At 41.3% G+C, this 22,081-nt stretch overlaps 1 protein-coding gene across 1 annotated transcript; it reads right to left on the bottom strand.

Moving 5' to 3' along the window:
* Positions 1-1,250: 1,250 nt before the first annotated feature.
* foxn2a (forkhead box N2a) lies at positions 1,251-21,094 on the bottom strand. The gene is made up of 6 exons (XM_044215529.1): positions 20,934-21,094; positions 9,882-10,459; positions 7,181-7,305; positions 6,848-6,897; positions 6,156-6,224; positions 1,251-4,927 (listed from the first exon to the last, which is right to left on the bottom strand). The coding sequence occupies exons 2-6, from the start codon at positions 10,443-10,445 to the stop codon at positions 4,503-4,505; spliced, it is 1,233 nt and encodes a 410-aa protein (XP_044071464.1). The 5' UTR covers positions 10,446-10,459; positions 20,934-21,094; the 3' UTR covers positions 1,251-4,502.
* Positions 21,095-22,081: the final 987 nt, after the last annotated feature.

The following is a 22,081-nucleotide window of genomic DNA, read 5'->3' as shown; positions in this document are numbered from 1 at the left end:
ATTTCCTCTCCTTTTAGCTAGACCTAATGCCATTTACCATTAAGGGCTGTGATGTCACTGATAAATTATTTACTGCTGAGTTTGTGTGTGTTTTGGATTGCATTAACAAAAAACAAGGTTAGAAATCACAAGCAGGTTGTAGCACTGTGAAGTATAGTCTCTGTCATTTCCCTTTAAAAGGCACATGACCTCGTTTAGCCTAGAAGTGAAATGACATGTTGCTAATGCAGCCATCACTGCTCAAATCCTACACGATTAATTTCACCTAATCCATAATAATCTCTTCATATTTTCACCACATAGTATTTCTATTTCTTTGAAGAAATCATAACTGTGGAGTTCTTGGTCTATCAGCTGTTAAATGTGTTTGAATGTTTTGTACCAACAAATTTCCATTTCCTCTGCTGCTGTTTCACTACTCCTGATCTTAAATGCATGCAGGCAAAACACAAACTCTCTAACACGCACACCACAGCCAGTGGCTCCAGCATTGTCTGGTTGCCTGGCAACTGTCGGCGTGGCGTGGTTGCTAGGGCCGTGTGGGAGGGGGGGAGGTGATGCTGCTCTGATTTCCAGCTGAATTGAGGCAGTCAGTAGGGAGAAGCCCCCCTCTTCCAGTCGACACACAGGACTCTATTGAACAATAGAGCTGTGCCAATGGGCCTGAGGCTAGTCAGACAAGCCCTTGTTCAGGGTCACACTGTGTTCATCCCACAGTCCTCCATGACTAATTAACTTACAACGAAGAGTGTCGTTAGGACATCTGATGATGCATCCATCACTGGCACAGCCGTGGAATTTACATTAATGTGAGGTGCATTTCTGGCAGTCTGCCATGTTGGTGCATTCAAAAGAAATGCAGAAGAAAAAGGGAAAGTGTGGTGGAGCCGCCACACATAATGCTGAGCACAGCTTGTGCAGTCAAAACAGCTCTGAACTGCTGGACTTGGTGGGAAATATTTGCCAGCTGTAACATGGTTATGTGAAAACTGAGAAAGCAGCCACATGGAGAGGTAGCTATTCTAAAGAACAGACTATTATTAGCTAGAATTTCGATCTTGTGGCCTTCACAGCAGGTGGCAATGTTGATCAAAAATTTTGCAAGTGTAGGCTGCTAATGTAAAGTGATGGCATTCTTGTGTTGTGGAGGAGAGTTTGGAGGGCAAAAAACATGTCAAGTCTTATTTGCAGTGATAAAATGCTGAAGACGAGCTGCAGCTCAGACTGGAATAAAGAGATGCTCACAGGGATAACAAGAACAGGTTTTTATTAATATTTTGTAATACCATATATAATGCAATTGCATATCTTTGGCGAAAATAAATCTTATAAACATTTTATCAACAGAGGTTAGCATACAAAAACCAAAAGGTGTGTCGGTCCAATAGACATGGCAGATAACTGACACAAACTGATACTGGGTTGGAGAATCACATAATTAATATTCAAGAACAGCTGTTGAGCAATGAAGCAACTGGGTTTTGTGTTGGGTAAGTTGGACCCCAAAACGTTTCGGTAGCTCATCCACAGATCAACTCACTGGCTCAGTGTCACTTTGAGACCAACATAACATTTCTTTTGCAAGTGCTACAGAAAGAATGAGTGACATTTTCCTCTACAAGTCTCTCCATAATTTCTCTGCATTTGTCCGTATACTTAAATGTAGGTCTGAAACTACACAGCAGCAGCCTGGGGGACTGAATTAGTCTGATCCAGTTTTCAGTGAAAACATTTCAACATCCCGTAACAATACCTGGAAGCATGAGTAATGAGTGGCAGTAATTTGTTTTTCAAATGAGTGATGAGATCGAGAGCTAATCTTCAATTTGTGACTACCTAGTCATAATATCTAAACATAAACATGAGACGAATGCAAAAATGATTCAATCATCTTTAAAGAACTTCTACAGCATTTGGGGAATGTGTCCATCTTAAATTTTATACCCCAGCTGTACATCAATTTTGGCAACAAAAGGTTTCAGGATCAATGTTAATTAACTGTCTTCTATCCAGCATAACACAAAGCAAAACAAAACATCAAGAAAACCTGGCAGTCATGGTTAAATTGAAAAAAACAAACAAAAAAACGTCCGCTCTAAAGACAATAGACATTGGCAAAATACTTAATCACTATAACATAGTGAAAGAAAAAAAGGTGTATTGCTGTAAAATAAAACAAAGAGAAAAACAAAATACTTATTAAGAGGAGTTCACAGAGGGAGAAAAATTAATGTGCCTAGTCATTTGTTTCAAATGACCAGTGTTTGATAGAGTATGCATTCAATAATCCCATAAATTAATGTCATAAATAAGGTGATGATTAATGAACAATAATTAGTTCTTTTTTCACAGCTAAACAAGACCAGTGTATGCAAGTATTACTTCTGAGAACTGCAGCGTACTCTGCTAAGAACAGTTCCCACTCTAAAGCGACAAAAATAAACCAAAAGATTGGTTAAGTCACTGCACTGACCAGATTCCTCTCCCATTTCCTGTTCGGATGATTCAGAAAACTAGGGCATTGTTACTCTAAATCACAACTACATTGTGGCAGCAGGGGAATATAGTGTCCATGGCCCTTTGCAGTTTTACATCAGTGGCACAAGAAAATGTTTGGCACTGACCATGCATGCTATACTAACTGTGACACAATGTGATTTAGTACTGTGGGAAAAAACAATCTAAATTTCAGCTTGTGCGCTTCCATGCCACCTTGTATTGTATGCTGCGAGTATACAGCCTTTTTAAAAGCTCAAATGAGAATTGAGGCCTTTTACACAAGTGGCTCGCAACTTCCCCTCTGTAAACTGCATGCAATCAACTGACAATAAACACTCCATTTCACAGCTTGAGAAGCATGCACTTCCTTATTTTGTTCTAGGAGGAAGAGCAAGGATGAAACACTGGAGGCCAGACAGAACTGAGGGCACAACACGAGGGCAGCACAGGTCTTCAACATCTCACCTGTGAGCGACTGCACATACAAAGTCCAGTTCTCTCCAGCGATGACTGTATTGTCCCCTTCTTGTTCTTTTGAATAGGCTCTATACTCTGTACCTTCCCTCAAGTTGTGAATTAATTTAGCCACAGGATCAGCAAACAGAAAATCTGCTGTATAATTTTGTAATTATCTAAAGTACATGGTTCAAAAAACAAGGAGAACACAGGGGGATATAATCAAACTGCAAACCCAAATAATGGAGCAAGAAGCTGTGGTAATTTTCTGTCCCCCCGATTTCTATTAACCAGCTCTGCATTCAAAAGGACCAGAAGCACGCAGAGTACCAAGCAGCCCTACAATACAGCTGTAGCGAGGAGATCTGCCATTACACCAATCACATTCATTGGAGCAGTATGACTACTTTGTCAGTAAAAGAAAAGTGTTTGACCATTTCAAACTCTTTTCCGTCATGACCCTCATCTCAGGTTCAGGCTGAAGTCAACATGCACCATGATACACACACAAAAATCAAATCAAATCTATGAAGGATAACCTATGAACACACAATGAACATCTGGCAATACACGGCAGATGTTCACTTTGCATAGGCTGTCACCAAACAAGTGAATAAATGTTCTGTCTGCACATAAATGTCAAAAACACACTGATGAATGAAAGGGATTGACAGGGTGAGCAGTGGATTTGCAAAAAAATGAAAACAATTTTCATTTGTATAGCACTGTAATGGCCGCACAAAACTGAGCGAAGTAGTATAGCTAACTTTGCAACCAAATTTGGCAGTGGCAGAGTAATACTATTTCAACATCTTGCTTATCCTGAAATAGAGCTAGAGCTCATGTGTAATAAGTTTATCGCATAACAAGATCATAGTACTACCCCATTCATTCTCTTAATTGTAAAGTTTAACTAGCATACTCAACTCTGAAAAATACCACCATGAAATAATGTCAAAAAAGTTAAGGTTGTGGATTAATTATTGCATCTCTCTTACAAGAGGATTCATAGAGCAAGAATTCCTTTCAAAACAGTGGCATTTTTTTGTCTTTAGCACGAAAAGGAGAAACTGATAACACCAGGAGGTTAGATTTTGTCTGTTACAAACATGCACTCATTCGCTTCATAAATAGATTCACTTGGAAGAGGATACAGGTTTGAGGAGGAAGCATGCAACGCTTTGAGTTATAAAACCTTCAGCTTTTCCCATTTTGTCTTTCAGAGAAAAATTCTTGAATCACAATCTTCTAATCCAACAGAAGCAGGCAGGTCATTTTGGATAGGTTTCTTGATGGTTCTCCATAGCCCATAACACCCACCCCCAGCAATTACCCCAGAGTTACAAAAGTCTCTATATGGCTTTGTTCTCCTGTGTGAACGATACTATTGCCATTTGTTTTGTTGGACAGGGATATTCCCAAACAAAAAAAAGGCTCAAAATGGCCAATGAACGATCAAGGAGAAGGAGGCACACTGGGACACACGATCAGGGGTCAGAGGTTAGGGTTCACAGGGTCCGGAGTCTGATGGGGGAAAAAAAAAATCTTCATTTCCTGTTAAGTTTTGTGCTCTTGACAGTGCGTTTGGAGCCCTCCATGCAGCTGCGTATACCAGCGAGGTGCAGCAAGGACCCAGCGGCTTCCTTCAGCTCCTCATCCAGCTCTGGCTTGACCTCACGCCGTGGCCTCTTACCGGTGGGCCACTTGATGGCGGGAGGACGTCGAGAAGTCTGGTGGACACCCCTCTCGTCCCAGAGGTCGGAGTCCTCGTCACTGTGGAAGCCCTCGCTGCCGGCACGGTGGGACTGCCTACGGTCGCAGCCTCCTTCGTCCAGGGAGGAAAGAGACGAGGAGGAGGAACGGGAGGAGCAGCGCTGCAGGGCTACACTGCTGTAGTTGTGGTCCTGCTTTGGATCACTGCTCACCAGGACAGAGTCGGGTCGGGAGAGGTCCAGTGGGCTGTCTGAGTTGCCTTAGAGAGCAGAAGATTGAAAGAGTGATGTTATAGTCATGTAAAACTTATTTTACAGACTCTAGCTGGGAAAGTGTCTCGCTTTAATTTGTTTAAAATAGGTTGTGACTAATAATAAGTAAATCCTAATGTAACTTTACAGTAAACTGTTTTTGGTTGATTTTTATTTATTTTTTTCTGAAGAAGAAAAGGCAGAAATCAAACACCGTGGAACACATACTATAGCTTTAGCTTGCTTTGTTTACCAGTATAAAGCAGAACTAAGACTTGTCTCGGCCCAGGAGGGAAAACCTGATTTAAAAATATCTTGTTGCATGCATGTTAAAGCAGAATTACCACTGATGGGGAAAGTACAAATATTATCAAAACCAAATCACACTAAAATTATCCTTAAAGGGCTTTGCCAGTCATTGAATCAAATGAATTAAGTACAGGCTAAATAAATTATGATCTAATGTAAAATATAAGCAGTAACAGCCAGTAAGTTTGATTTTCAAAAAAATCACGACCATATTTAAAAACTCATGATTAATGTAGAAAGATCCTGCACTACAAACACAAACTTTAGCTTGCATAATATTCTCCCAAAGCATTTTAGAATCAATCATATGTTAAAGGAATAGTTCAACATTTTGGGAAATATTACTTATTATCACTTATATCACTTATTCACTTTGTGGCAGAGAGAGTTAGATTGGGACCAGTAACTTCCTAGAGTCTCCAATGGTTGCCTGGCAACTGCTTCCAGCCAAAAAAAATAGTCTGGCACATAACCCCCCGTAAAACAGGGAATTGTCCTCGTTACACGTTGGGTTTTGTACAGATTAAACAAACGAGATATAACATGTTAATTAGTAAGCGTTAGAGGTGCTGGTAGGTGGATTTTGTCACCTTTGGACAGAGCCAGGCTAGCCGTTTCCCCCTACTTCCAGTCTTTGTGCTAAGCTAAGCTAACCGACTGCTGGTTCTAGTATTTTCCAAAGGTTGAACTATTCCTTTAATATATCTTTAAAAGAATGCCTGCAGGACAAATTGTATGCAATCAGGTACGAGTAAGAACTGTGCAAGAACCAACATTTTGCCTGTAAAAACTGGTGACACATCACATCACAAATTAAAGCACACAAAATGAAATAAGATTTAAGCAATGACAGGGTGGTATGTGAGGAGCAGGAGACAAAGAGTTGGAAGAATAGGTGAAAGTATGGCTGCTTGTGGATTCTCTTACATGGGTCAACGTGGTGCCCGGGGGCAGAGTTTAAGAGCATCATGGCAGTGGCAGCATCAATGTCAGACTCTGGAAGAGGAGAGAACATGCATGACGGTCAGTCCTGAGGTGTGAAAGCATGGGAGCATGGCATCTCTAGTAGGACTGGGAGGACTGGGTTCCTACACTAATTTTAAGCTAGAGACATAGTGACCCAATCAATGCTTACTGAACGGATTAGATATGCAGACCAGAGGATAAATTCAAGCCACTGATATTGAGAGTGCATCCGATCTTTTCAGACCTGACAAAGTGTCTAAAAGCCTCATAGCTCACTTCTGGGGCTCTAAATTATTAATGATTACAGTGAGACTGAGTGCTCGACACTCTGCACCAGCAGAACCTCTGCCTGTCGTCAAGGTTACAAATCCAAGAGGCGGGGGGGGGGGAGAGGAGGCTGAGACAACGACTGGGAGCTCTCAACATTATGGTCTACATGAGGCATCAATCAAACCAAGAGTTGAGGATAAAAGCACAGTGATGCTGAATGTTCTGGGGCTGAAATGTGCAAAGACAACATAATCAAAATACTGCACAAACACAAACTAAAAAACTGCACTGACTGAGTTCAATACATACATTCTTGCTGGACAGGCAGCTTTTATTGTACATATCCAAACTTAAGAACTGGGATAAGTTTGCTTCGGTCTCACCTTTGAATGAGCAGCCTTGTAGAAAGAGATGGCGAGGAGGTGAGGAGGCACTGCAGAAGGTAAATAAAAGACATTGTCAGATTTTGAGTTTGCAAAGGAGATGAAAAGAAAAGACAAATAGAAATAGAAATACAGACCTCCACAATGAAACAAAAACCTGTATGCTTCGCTAACAAGTCCAACAAATAAATGAAATATGGTAATACTGATTTGACAGAGATAGGGCTGATGTGCCAATTCTGGTTTTATTAGCTGACATCAATTTCCTGCAACATCAAAGCCAATACAAACTCATAATTCACAACATCCAGAGAGTGGCTGATGAAAGTTTACCTGGGTGGGGAGGCGGGTGGTGTGCAGAAGGCATGTGCGGCAGGGAAGTGCTGCTTCTTAAGGGCTTGAATCAGGTTGGGGCGGTACTCGGGGTCAACACACCAGAGAGAACCTTTTCCATTGGCCTGTAGTAAAGAGCATGGAGAGTCAAACTTATGGCTACAAACTGAGGGGAATTTTAATTTACAATAAATCTAGATCTAGTTCTTATATAGGGAAAGCAAAGTCCTGATTCCTCACCATTACACAAATGTGTTACAGAACTGCCATAGGTTTGTCCAGAATTTATTCTGATTGGTCCTTTGGTTATATTTAAACAAAGTTAAATGTACCGTGTTTTCTTGTAAACAAACAAAGTTATGTTTTAATTCAGTGTTTCTCAGCAGAACCTGTTGTGTGTATCCTTCAAGCCTAACAAACATGTTGCAAACAATACAGCTGTAAAATTATGCATTGTTTATACTCATTTGTTAGCTTGCAAACTTTTTCACTGCCTTCACGTGCATTAATATGCCTTTTTCACGTTACTGCTACCATCTGTCGGTTAGTGGAATAGTGTGAAACCACCAGCATCACGTCGCCAATGTGCATGCGCGCTTGGTATGTGCATTCTTGTGCATGTGCACAATGCAAACAAAACAAGGTCCCACTCGTACAAACATTTAATTTGTGCTATCAGTGGTCAAAAAAATCCACATAGTACCTTTAAAGATTCAATGAGAGAGTTACCAATCAATTTTGGTGATCTGTACAGATGGGTAATTGCAGCACTACATATTATCATTATTTATCAGGAAAAAGGTAAAGTGTAACCCTAATCTTTTAGAGATTAGTCACTGTGGCAAAGCAATCACTTTCTCAACAATAAGCTTCATAGCACCTTCTAGAAAGACATGCTCAAATCCTATTCCAAAATGATGCACGAGTGCACGATGCATGAGTTATTTGTCAGAGGGCTCGAAGTAAGTCTCATTTTACTAATGGCAAAAACTTTAAAGCAATAATTCTTATTAATAATTCTCTTAGAGGAGCACTACATTATAAACAAAACAGTGGAAAATAGCAAATGCATAACGAAGAATTCCTTAACAGCCTCAACAAAAGGAGGAAATAACTGCTCCACAGCACTGTGTGAGGAATGAATTTGTCTGTTGGTGATGTGTGCGGGAGTGTGTTAACTGTCACTTTATCTGATGGCGGCGTATTGAATAGAGGGGAGGAGGGGGAGAATAGAGGGAGAATAGAGGGAGGGAGGGAGGGAGGGAGGGAGGGAGGAGAATAACCTTGACTCAGATTACCAACCAGCCTTGATGCAGGAAGAAGGAAATGTCTCCATGGCAACGGAAACCACCAGCCAGTGTCATGTGAAACTGGTGCTGGTCTCTCAGCAGACGAAGGGCTCACGCTGTGCACCTGCATGCTGAGCGGCCTGCACCTCACCATGTTGCTACTCGCTGAGTGCTAACCGCCATCCCCTCCCATGGTGGGAAAATATGAGGTCTTAGCCAGGCACAGCCTTGGCACCACGGGCTCTACCGGTCACAAGTCTGAACTCATACTGAAGCTCAATATGGCTACCATTGTGTCATCTCCCTGGATCAGTACAGTACAAGTCTGACACAGGTGTGACTGTACTCTTAGAAACCTTCCTTCCACTCTCTTAACCTTGAGCAACAAATGCAAACCATACTGAAGAGAAACAAAACAAAAAAGCTTAAAATGTATTACTATTGACATGTTCAGCACTTAAGCTCTATTAAATGCCCTGAAAACCTATTTTTTAATTAGCTTCATACTATGAGCGATGGGGTCCTACATGAACACAACATTTTCTGTCAAAGTTAGGACAGTTTTGGTTATTTATCCCCTGTTCTTTTCTAACTAGAAAAGTGAAGCAGGCAGGGCTCAGTTGGAAACAAGTGATGTCACGTACTTCCATGCACCAATCGGGATTTTGCAACATCTGAGGACAGCTTTGGGGTGTTTGTTTATGTTACCAAGCCACTGTCATATTTGATGATCAAACCACACCCCCACATTCTTGATGAAGCAGATGAGCTGACTTTATGATGTTAAACTCCCAATATGAGGAAGTAAATCAACAATTTCACAACAAACGTTTCACTCATTTCCCATTCAGTTCACAAGAACGTTTGTGCAGGATGTGCATATGAGAAGGGCAACATTCTCTCAAATGAGCGTGAGTGAAACGTAACTCTTCCAGGACCAGGCTGACAAAGATTCTTCCTACAAACTCGTCTCTGTACTTTAGTTCACGTTCGCTTCCTTCTTGCAGTGGGATGCTTTTCCCCGTAGTTAAAACAGTTGCACTACCTTGTAGTGTTTCAGGAGATAAAGTCTATCTTAGTGTGCTGCGTTTGCATTTCTTCTGAAGGAGTATCTGTGACCTTGACTGGATTCCACCCTTATCGCAGCAGAGTCAGAGGACCCTGCGGCTGTGTTACAGTCGCGGACACTGTCACATGATCCACATTGCAGCTTCACACTGCAACGCACTGTTCGCCAACAGTGTTTTGCTAAACAAAGCAGACACATTTTGGCCTTCGGAAATTTTAACATCACAGCATCAAACAATGATGCGATGACAGCAGTTTTGAGAAGCATAGTTTAAACAGTGCAGTTTTCTAAGTTTAAATCTGTGTGAAGTGTATGAAAGTTAGGAGACAGTCTGCTAACCTACCTTTCCCAAACTCCTTTCGACCTTGCGGAAGCATTTGTTCAGGGACAAGTTGTGACGAACTGAGTTCTTCCAGCCAGTGGGAGCGTTGGAGAAATAAGGGAAGTGCTCCAGAATCCAGCCATAGATTTCTTTAACAGGCAGAGATTTGCTGGGAGACTGCTCAATGGCCATGTAGATGAGGAGAGAAAACGAGAAAGGGGGCTTAGACTTCAACGAGTCCCGCTCCCTGCCTCTGCTGTGTGACGAAGATGAGGAGGAGGATGACGGGCCCTGGTTGGACCCGTAGTCTCCCTCTATGTCAAAGAGGGGACTGGCGCTGGGCTGAGCTTCTGGACCTCCCAGAGTGAAGTTCTGAAGCAGGTTCTCGTGCAGCCAGTTGAGGTTGGTGAGCTCCTCATCCTCCGTACCTCCAGTACGATCCACGCTGGTCGCCAGCGGACTGGACGCACACTCCGCCTCAGGCAGTGTTCCCATACCACAAACACCTCTGAGCCCTGTCCGCTCCTCTTGCATACCCGGAATTTCCGTTTTCTTATCTGGCGACATCCCAATGATTGGACCCATTAAATCAAAGAGGTCTGGAGAGAGAGGAGAGAAGAGGTTGTTTATGTTAAAGCTCACGCATATAAACAAAATCACAGTTTGATTTCAAACTGATTTCAAAACAAAGTTGGCAGTATGAAATAACTGGATGCGACATATTGGAATGATGTGCTCTTCCAAGCGTTGACCTTGTTTTCTTAAGTTTTCCCTGGGGGCACACCCCCTGTAGCTGTGCCTGTCTGCCTCTATTGCACTTCCTGGCCCTCTCACTGCCCCTCTCCTCCACGCCTGGCGAGGACAGAGAGGCTCTCAGCTCTCCCCCCTCTTGACTCCAGCCGAGGACCTTCGAGGAGCTCCTCTCAAGAAACTGAACCAACTTAAGGCTCCACTCCTCGACGCCCACCTCGTTTCAGACAAGACCCAGCTGCTCGTTATGTGTAAATGAGCATGAAACCATCCAACAACTACAGGAATGAGTGGAAGGCCTCCATCTTACAGAGTGGATGGCTCTTACAGACTGATCTGCATTCAGCCAGGATCAAGTCTCAATTTGTCACATGCCAGATTAAGTAGTGTAAAGAGGCTACAGACTGGGAGTTGTCAGTCATTTAACAGCACTAGGAAATTCAATATTGCCAGGAGCCCTGTATCATTGACCAATTCCACCCAAGTACCCTTATTAATAAGAAAATTATACTTTTTTTTTTACATGGGATCAGAGGAAGAACTGTTGGCATATCATCTTGTGCAACAGCAATGATCCTGTCAAAGTTTTTAGTTGAACCTAATGTATCAAGTTATGACTTTAAATACAGGCACAGAAAAAGATATGTCCAAATCTCAGCACACTAAAATAAGTAAGTACTTATCTGAAAATAAATGTTATCCAATAAACCTGAATAACTCTGTAAAACCATTAAATACAAGCTGTCTTGCACACTGGTTGGTGAGGCCAAGAGCACAAAGAGATCACTCTTTGGCTCAGCTCACAACAAGCTTTATGTCCTGGGTGTCACCATGACAACCATGCCGTCCCTTCAATTAAGAGCAGAAATCCCACAAACAAGATATATAGATACAATAAGAAAATAAGTAATCCATGCTGGCTGGCTTCGCTACAGACGACCACTGAGCAGCCACCCTCTAACAAAAATGCTCCTGCTGCACCCGTGGGTGGACACCAGATGCCCCGGTCCAGGGTGGTCTGGGATGTTCTGGATCCAGACCGAGATAGGAGTAGGGTGGGAAGGTTGGAGAGGTAAAGGTGCACAGAGAGTGGTGGATAGGCATATCTTTTCAATTCTGTGATAAGAATTGGGTCAAACTCGAGAGTGTTTGCACAGTGGGTGAGACAGGAGAGGGAGTGTACACGCACACACAAAAATCACTTTGTCAAAGCCAGTCAGCGATGACAGGAGGGGGAAGAAAGAGGCATTAGTGCATTTACAAAATGACCACTCAACTCTCAATGAGGAGATAAACATATAGCAGACAGATCCTATTTTTGTTTAGAGTGACTTCTAAATCTAAGGTGTGATTTATTCAACCTTTAAAGCATACTCAGTGGGGTTTTTTCTGTCACAGTACTACATCCTGTCTGTTCTGTAGGTGACGTCATGTTAGCTGCATTTTGCCCTGCATTCTGCCCGTCAATCCTTTATTGTCTGTGTTTTAATTTGTCTGCACCACTGAAATTTCCTTGTGTACCACATACACTTCTGCAATTTTGATCACAAACAAAAAGGAAGTAAGTCAAAGAGCTTTCCAGGCCAAAGGCAAAAGAACAGGCAGAGTGAACATAGGAAGAGACATAACAATAGGGAAATCCTTTTCTGGAAGGACAGAGCAAGACAGAAAGAGTGAGAGAGAGAGACCAAGAGACTGACAGGAAGACCGAGAGAGCCAGCTGAGACTCAGTGGTAGTGAGGTAGGCTATGTAAGTTATCCTCAGTCTAGAATGAATCACAGCTCTCAGCAAAGTAGAGCAATCAGATATGTCAGGCAGCGAGAGAACTGCCCATTTGTGTTAAAATAAAATCTCTGCTCAAGAGACCAAAACACAAAAAGATATCCCTCGACATGACAGGTTTCTACTCTGAATTAATTTACAAATAGAAAGGGGACTATGCAGACAGACAAGCCTGCAGTTTCAGAGGACAATATCCTTTATCCTTCCAAAAATCATTTCAGAATTAAGCTAGCCATGTGCAAAAGCAAACATCAAATGCTTTTTAAAATAAAATGTTTTGGTACAATGAGGGGCTGATTTTTTTTTTTTTTTTTTTTTTTTTTTTTACACAGCATGTATATATTTGTGTTGATGGCAGAGAGAAAGAACGGATGAGTAAGGATGCCATTTGACAAGGATCCCAGGCTGTTCTATGAAGCTCTACTTTAGGCTATTCTTTGTAAGTCTAAATCCACAACTGTGTTACCCAATACATGCGGATAACAAACATTAAGGTCACAGTACACCACAGGCCAACACAGGTGTGGCAAAAAAAAGACCTTGCCTGCTTTGGGTCTTTGTTTGATTAAAAGGTTTGGCCAAAGTGTTTTCTGGACACAGGGTCTTCAACAGGCCATTGAATGACTGCCTGTATACTTGATTCAGTTTTGTGGCAGGGAGATGAGAAGAAGTCACAGGCCTGGGTAAAGCATCAGACCTATGATTAACCTTAAAACACAAGAGAGCTTCACCTCAGTCCATCTTCACAGCCCTGACCTCTCAGCTGGGCCCTTGGGTGCCAGGCAGTGCTTACCCTCTTTAAAGTAGCTCCATCATTTGAATATCAACAGAGGCAGGGTGGACGACTGAGAAAGCTGCCTTGCATCCAGCCAAACACAGGAAGTGTTTTACCATGACTGCAGCTGGTCAATTACCACTGCTGTCGCAATGATCGCAGTTATCATTGCTCTTATGAAAAGGCATCAAAGAGAGGCGGCTGGGAAGGCAATGAATAATGGGACACTAGTGTGTAAAGAGTGGAGAGGGAGCTAATAAGCCGCACTGGCCTGTTGACTGCAGCTCATCCTTGAAAATACACCAAAGCTGCAATGGTGCTGACCTGATGGCTCATCTGCAAGTTAAAATAGCCCCGCACACCACCAGCCTCATCATATTCATGTGCAAACAGGCGGGCACTAACAGCAGGTGCCAAGGCACATTTTTCCCCCTTTTCAAATTGCTCTTTTATCCTGTTAAGCACTTAGCCTATTCAAAAATACACAAAGACATATGGAGATAGCTTTAAGTGGCAAATCAAGCTGTTTACGTGTCAAATATGTACGGAGTAATGTAAAGGAGATGATAGCAGCATCCAAATGAAGAGGTACTGGTTTGAGATGTTTTCTGGGAGTTAATCTCACGATCAGGACTCGGTTGCCACGGCAGCCAATGTTGTAAGGGAAGCAATTGTGCTCATGTCTGTGCATGAAGAGAGAGCTAATGTGGGGAGATCAATACAGGCGGAAAATGCTGAGGCCAGCAGTCTGCTGCTGTTCTCCATAAACCTGTCTGACAAAGAACAGTGGGAAAGGCCACAGCCAACCTGGATGTCATGGCACTACTGACTAAGTGCCGTTAAGGCACACGTCATAACACCCATTCCATGCCCCAAAAAGCTATTTTGTTCAGTAAAATATTGCATACAACTTATAATTTTTATGTAATTAACAGAACAAGATTTCATAACAAAAACTCTAGAGATTATGTACGTATGTTAGTATGTATGTAACAGCATGAATTCATACACAGATGTACTCACACCACACCCTCTTCACAAGAAATAAACCAGTTGACACAAACCAGTTACTTCTTTGTAATAGATACACAAAGGTGTGTCGCAAAGCCCCATGGCGAGGGCTGTTATTTGAATCCCTAACTGATATTTAGGTGACTACCCAGTCTGGCTGGAGCTCTAAAAATGTGAATGAGACAAAGGGGGGTTGAGTTAGAGTGGGAGAGAGAGAGAGAGAGAGAGAGAGAGAGGCTGTTCCAGAGTGAGGTAGCCAAGTGGCAGTCTATTTTATGGGAGAGGGTCAAATTATGTCATAACAAATGAAGCATCCATTAATGTGAAGGCTAATCAGGCTACTGTTAAAGCACATCTAAATGATACATTTTTAAATAAAACTACTCAATGGATTAAAACGATCTACTCAGTGCCCGAGGTGAAAGCAAATGAAAAAGCTTGCACAAAAGCATTACAATTGGCCCCACACTTGGCCCATACAAAGGAGCAGTTGTTTTTGCTCTAGTCATGTTTCAGAAGTGCTCAGTATTCACCTCACAGTTTCAAACAGAGGACCGGGAGGGAAGGAAACACCTCCTGCCTGTTGAGGAAGTTCATTTTCCGAAAACAAATTCAGACTTCACACAGAGACAGCTAGGCCTGCTCTACACCAAAACAGTGGACTCGAGCAGCGAGAGGTAGCGTTTGTTGAAGCAGCAGTATTTACTTTGGCAATCTATGAATTCCACCAGCATGTAGCTTATAGACTGCTGACAAACACCCAAGCTGAACCTAATGAATTGACTGATGCAGTCACTTAACAGTCAGGGGAAAACAAGCAAACAAAACATTGAATAATGATTTTGATGTTCATCAGAGACATTAACTTCATACAGTGATTTCAAACTCAAACTCACAGGACTGCACTTCGACTGTCAACAGAGGTGAGGCCTTCTAAAGTAGGCTACATGCCAGCACCCAGCCAACACTGAAACCTTATCTCTTGGGTCATGTGGCCGTAAGTTCAGTGTACAACACTGAAACACCACCAATCAACATACGCAACAACCTCATATACAAAAAAACAGCACTAACTGCCAGACCATTTGCTTTACACCTGTCCACTAGGGTCCAAATCCTGGTAATAAACGACGGAATGGAGATATTTTTTATAAAGTTTCTGTATTTTTGGAGGCACAATGAATGTGCCTTTAACAGTTCATTTGAAGTTTCATCATAAGCCCTTCCAGGAATGTGCTCTGTATGAGATTACATTTCCATGTTAATACTATGTGTTTGCAAATAAAATTTTGTGTACAAGAAACACTGAAACCACAAGTAAGGCCCTGCAGGAAAATCAAGTGACAAAAGCCTTCATTCCTGAATCATAGCAAACTCTGATGGAATCCTTCATAGGTATCCACATCAAATACAGTGGGAACACAGGGCTCTCACATCCCCCCCCCCAAAGACAACAGCATGAAGACAGCTGGAAGTAAAGAATGAAAATATTTACTGAAGCTTCTGAAATGAGTAAATCAACAAACATGCATACAGAGGAAAAGAAATACATACAGTAAGTAGCAGTAATATAATGTAAAGATAGGCAACAGGTCTTGCGCTCAGTGCTCTTCTGGCAGAACTGAAGGGTCAGCAATCTGCATGTTATATTACAGCCTTTTGTATTTGTAAAACAAAATAAGCTACACTTATCTAAATAATCAATGTTGAATGTCTCAAAACAAATATGCTTACAAGAACATTTCTTGTTGGCCCATATATGCCAACTCTCAGTACGAGAAAAGTTTCAATATGCCATGCTTAAAAAAAAGCGAGATTTGATTGTACCCAGCCCTAACTTTCCTATAACTAGAGGAAATTAGTTGCAATGATCATAGGACAACTTGGTGAAATCAAAGGAACTACAGGGTGCAACATTAAACAGGTTTTTATTTTACTTCTCAAAGAATGCATACACATTTTTGGTGCCACACAAGTGCATGGCCTCTGTTACATCTTCTGCTCAAATGAAGTTTACTTGAAAATTTTCGACAAACTTTTTTTTTTGCAATAAATCACCATGGTGATCTGATGACAATGCCAGACTTTTAAAAATAGCAAAGCTCTAGACATGCTCTAGTAAACTGAGCTTCATACTTATTCATGGATTCAGCTGTTTCAAGTACAGAGCCCAGCATAAAACTCTTATTCAAAAAAACAGTATATAATGCATCCGTTTTATGTACATTAAACTTCAGGCAAACACCTAACCAGCCCTTTACCTTCTAATGACGACATTGTTTTACAAATGAACACAAATGTTTTAAGTTCTGTGGCACCTTGGTTGGCACTGGTTCTACAATATTGGTAAACTGACAATATAAACCCCATTCAGCCCCAAACATCCTTGAAGATCTTGATCATTTGCACACAAACTGGTCAGCCTGCATCGTTGTTGACATACTGCCATCAATTAAATAAATCCTGTTAATTCAGCCAGGGGTGACGAGACAAAGGCCCATTGTGACACAGGACACAGCCGTGCTTCCCTCTTCCTTTCTCTCAATCAAGGAAACGGTCACATTAGTGGTGCTTTCAATGAGGCGGGCCCTAATGGACTGCGTCTTGAGTCCACCCCGTCAGCAACGAGACAGGCAAAGAGACAGTTAGGGGTTAGAGAGGGGCAGGGAAGAGAAGGAGGGGGGCTGCTCACCATAGAGTCAGTGCATATGCATAACCACTGTGACCAATCAAGAGATGTAAAACAATAACTGGAATAGACGGAGGGGCGCCACAACAGGAATACACACACTGCCCAATATGCAACTTCTGTTACACACACGCAGATGTAGGTGTATGGAGGAAGAACTGAACTAGGAACTCAAAACATTCACATTCAAAATTCTCAACCTGTTCTGTCTGTTATGTCATGACATTACCTACAATAGGTTGACCCCAGTTTGTAAAATAGTGACAGTTGCTAAGTGGAAAGGTTAGGGGGATAAAAATAGATGCCATTTAGCTGTACCCTGGTCTATCAGGAGATGCTAAATGATGTGAAACATCACAAAAAACATTGATCATCTGAACTGAGCAAGGAAAACAAAATCATTACAAGAGAAACTAAAGAAGGGTGCACAAGGGTGTAAACATGCCTCTGCAGGCGTTTACATTTGCACCTCAAATTCAGAGCTACCACCTATGTTTGATTAACAGAATGTCACAGACCCGAGACAACAGAAGTGTACATATTCCTGGGGATAGCCTTCCTTCAAAAACACACAGGGGGTGTGGGCAAGTGATGAAACACACATGTGCAGCTCCAATCACTCAAGCCAGCCACCACAAAACTGCATGAAGCAGTCAACTTCACAAGCCAGATAGGCCAACGTCAGCAGTCAGCGGTGGAGTTCACTTATTAGAGACTGATCTCAGCTAGATATGCGATTGTTCAATTTAACAACACAAGGCCCTCATAATGGGAGGTAGAAGGAGATCAACACATTCTTTATTAAAAAACAAACAGGCTATGAAAACTTTTTTGGCTGATAATTAGGCCAAAAAAATACACTACTTACACTAAATTAGCAAAGATAGTCTACTTTCACTTCCTTTACAACACACACTGTTAATTTATTTTAAATCATTTTCCACTTTGAATGTGTTAAAACACTGCAATATGCACACACCAACATAATTATGGGAATACAGTCACTTCAAATGAACAAAGACTGTCAACTTCCTTATTCTGCCAATCATCAAATTATTCAACCTCCTCCATTACAATGATAATGTTACCCCAATCAAACTATTTAAAACAGTCAATAAAATCAAAGTCACAAATGACTTAGTAATTAGGGTTTTCAGAGAACAGTAGGTTAGAAAGCTTTGAGCTTTTCTGTTTAGCCAGTCCATGAGAAAACAGGTTTAGACTGTGTTAAGCAATCCCAAAAGATTCTGCCACATGGGTCAGCTTTCGTAATGAATTTAAAACCACAGACACTCATAGACCCACAACGAACGTGGTGGATTTTAGAGGACCCAACCTTTCATTTAGTCTGGGTCAGAGTACACTATTCTGTGATAAGACTGATTACATGGCAACACCACCATTTTGAAGTACAGATTCTGTGCCTCTCTTGCTTAGATAGGGGGTAACAGCTACAAGCTACATACATTATATTCAGTATGTTGTGATGACTGAATGGGACAACAGAGCTCCATCGGATATAAAATGTACTTTGTACACTAGAAATTCACTTGATAAAAATGGTGTGCTGTGGTGGTCTCTTTTGTCACATTGCTTTATTATTGTCATACATCCTCTGAGGAGCATCTTCCTGTTCTGTCATCAGTACAGTACAATGGAGCAACTTCTCAGAAAAGTGACAGAAATGTGTTTACCAAGTTGTAGAAATGAAGTGTGGCATTCTTGAGATTTCTAGAGGAACTTGAGATATATTTGATACCACTGTGTCTACTACTGTATTGGTATAAGAACAAGTCAGAGCATAGACATGGAGCAATACATTGGTATCAGGGCATTACTATTTTGTTTTTTCCCTTTTAAATAAGAACAAAAAGTCTAGACTTATCTAATTAAATGAATTTAACAAGAATGCCAACACACCAGGATTTACCGTCAGGATTATATCTTAAATTCTGGCTCTTATTTGCTTGTAAGAAGTGTTTTTATTGTAAAGCACTTAACTTTGTTTTGAAAGGTGCTATATAAATAAAGTTGTTATCATAATCATCATCATCATCATCATTATTATTATTATTATTATTATTATTATTATTATATATTATTATTATATATGTATTATATGTTTTATATAGACAAAAATACCAAATGATACTATGACTCATGTCATCAATTGTCACATGGCCAAGTTGTAAATTTCAGTTTTAAGTTATTATTAGTAAAAGCATCTGACTCTCAAGTCTACCAGTTACATTTTCAAACATTGTGCACTGTGAGCAGGTCCATAAGAAAAAAACAGCATATTCACAAAGACTGGGCAGTCTGCCTCCTATTTCACCTGTATTTCACCTTTTACTGAGGTAGAAAAGAACCTCAAACCACAGAGTAATGCTACCCATGGTAACTACAATGTCTTAGAGGCCTATTCCAGCAATTGAAATAACCTTATGATGGTCCTCAACTGAAGATAATTCAACTCCACTGACAATATTTTAGATCCCTATAGTTATTAAAGCCATTTCACGCCAGCAATAACCTCATCACTGGGTTACGACAAGTCTTATTTATAGTAATGAATGTCAGTAAAGTTAGCAGACCCTCTTCTATTCTGGGAGGCAAAAGTACTTACCCTTCAGAGGCTTCAGTACATACAAACATGTACAGGAGTGGATACATGCAAGAACAACAAACAACAGCAAAGACAACAGATGGTTTGACCTACAATATGACCATGGAGATTCAATAAAATAATGGCAGATTGACAACATCTGTTTCTTTTTTGTCTTTTTCTGTCCCTTAAGCTCCTGTTGCCTTTGTCTTCTATTTATCACCAGGGCTTTAACAACTGTCAAGCAAGAAAAAAGGAAAGCCAGTCTACATTAATGTCATAACCTCACAAAGGAATATAAACATTTTCCCATCACTTTTTCTGTATATACACAGAAAACTCAGAGCACACAATGAATTTTAGATGAGGTTTGTACAGTCCAGTAAATACAACACTGTCAGGGAGCAGGTAGAGAGACTCCAAGGGCAGACAACACCACACACGTGGAATAACATAAAATATATGAAGACCTATTCAATAACAACATATAAAGTATATCCAACTGGCTTACACAGAGATATTTTCCTACACTCTGACATTCTATGTAGAGCACTCTATATCTGGGACAATCTTGTGATAATCCATTACATCATGTGCTTAGCTAGCCAGTGTAGCCTCCCAACCTCTGGTACCGTCGACATATACCATGAAATTTCAAATTCTTTATAGATATGAAAGGAAGATATGTGTCTTAAATTAACACCAACAAAAATGTATTTAATATCGCTGTCTACTACAACCTGAGAAGCTACGCGATAAAAGACATTTAATGACACACTGAGTCTAAGCCAGTGGAAAAGATCGACTGAAAGTGCTGCTAGCAAAGAAAACTAACTGCTTTGTAGCTACTGCTAGATATACTGAGACATTAATCACCACGGACTCGAGACTACACTCACAAGCAACCACAACCAGTAACACAATGAGGAATACAAAGTTACACGTAATGACGTGGACTATTGCACAACACTTCCCGACACACGGGACTCGTTACGAAGTAACTTATCTCCGGTTAGTTAATTACATTTTGTTTAGCTTTAATTAGAGTAAGTTCCCTAACGTCAGATGTAACGTTACCAACGTTAGCTCCCCCAGCACAACCGTGAGACAAAGTTGTGATAGCAGTTGCTCGATGGGTCAGTGAAGGTAAATCTACTGCTAGCGTTAGCATAACATTTAAACTCGCTAGAATATTATAGTAATTCTATTTCCATATATCAAACGATAACCATTATTTGGTGCTATAAATATCCCTTACTCTTCAAGCTTCGAGCCCGGAGAACAGAGAGAAGTAACGTTAACATTAGCTAGCTGGCCACATGCTGTCGCTTGCTCTGCCATGCTGGCTGCTCTAAGCAAAGTCACTTGACCACATTTACTTTTAGCTTGTTCGAAACACAAACCGTACCCTGCCGAACACCATGTAAATACACTAAATTAAAAAACGATCAAATACTTACAATCATGCACGGCGTGCCTCGGTGCGGTATGTTTAAAGACACGTCTGTGCGCAGTTTATTCAGATGTCTGTCTCACACAATGTCAGAGATCAGATCAGCAGCTGCTTCCTCCATACACGCAGCGCGCAGATCACACAGCACACGGCAACGCTACCAAACCCCTTGCCGTCGTCATAGCAACAGGCCCACTTCAGCCAATCAAAACCCCTCCCCTCCTATCTCCCCTGGCAACTGCCGCAGCGCAGGAGCTCCGCGAACGCGCACGCCATCCTATTTTGCATCGTGCAATGTGCTTTCACTTTTATCGCCAGCTGCTTGTAACGTAACATAGAGGAGGGAAATAGGTTGTATAGTGTTTTAAACAGATTTATTGAATAATATTGATATTGAAGTAGTAATGGGATGAATTATAAATTAATAAAGTGTATTGAGTGATCAAGCCGGACGGGTCTCACAAAAACACTCCCGCGTTATTTGGGCTACACAAACACCTCGGGGCGGAGAGAAAGGATGTGTCACCACACCCAACCTCGTGACGATAGCAGACCCCCAACAGGCCCCCTACTAGAGTAAAAGATGATACAAGGAGCTAACATGACCTGTATTCATACAACAGACGCATGCTGGGTGATGTCTGAGCATTTAGACAAAGCAAAGAAAAGAAATGAGGGGGAAGCACAATTATGTAGGCCTACGTTTTCCAATTGCAGATAAAACTCATTTTCTGTGCATGTGTGAAAAGTCAAAATTGCACATACCTGTTATTTACATGACTGTACGGTGCTTTTATAGCCAAAAGTGTGCTTCAGGAAAACCAGCAGGTCGGTTTTGTATCTTTGCCTGGCTATCTGTTGAGTGCAGCTTTACTGGCCAACAGCAACTTCACACCAAACTGTAACTTTCACATAATGGTGATACCTTACTCATCTCAGCCACTCCATTTCATAAGCGTACATGAGTAGCTCTCTGTCGACTGATCTAATAGCCTCTCTATTTGCTTTTACTGTGAATAAACCCAAATACCTGCAGCAGTGCAGTAAATACTTCTGCACTGATGTTGATGCACACCCTTGTTTTTCCCCTTCTGTAAACTGGACAAACAGGCTTTCCAGTGGCGTAATGGAAGTTTTGTGAGAGTGAGTGAGTGA

The sequence above is a fragment of the Siniperca chuatsi genome, linkage group LG11 (genome assembly GCF_020085105.1).
Source record: "Siniperca chuatsi isolate FFG_IHB_CAS linkage group LG11, ASM2008510v1, whole genome shotgun sequence".
NCBI classification, from domain to species: domain Eukaryota; kingdom Metazoa; phylum Chordata; class Actinopteri; order Centrarchiformes; family Sinipercidae; genus Siniperca; species Siniperca chuatsi.
The sequence above is the reverse complement of the archived record's forward strand: the minus strand, read 5'-3'. Positions and strand labels throughout refer to the sequence as shown.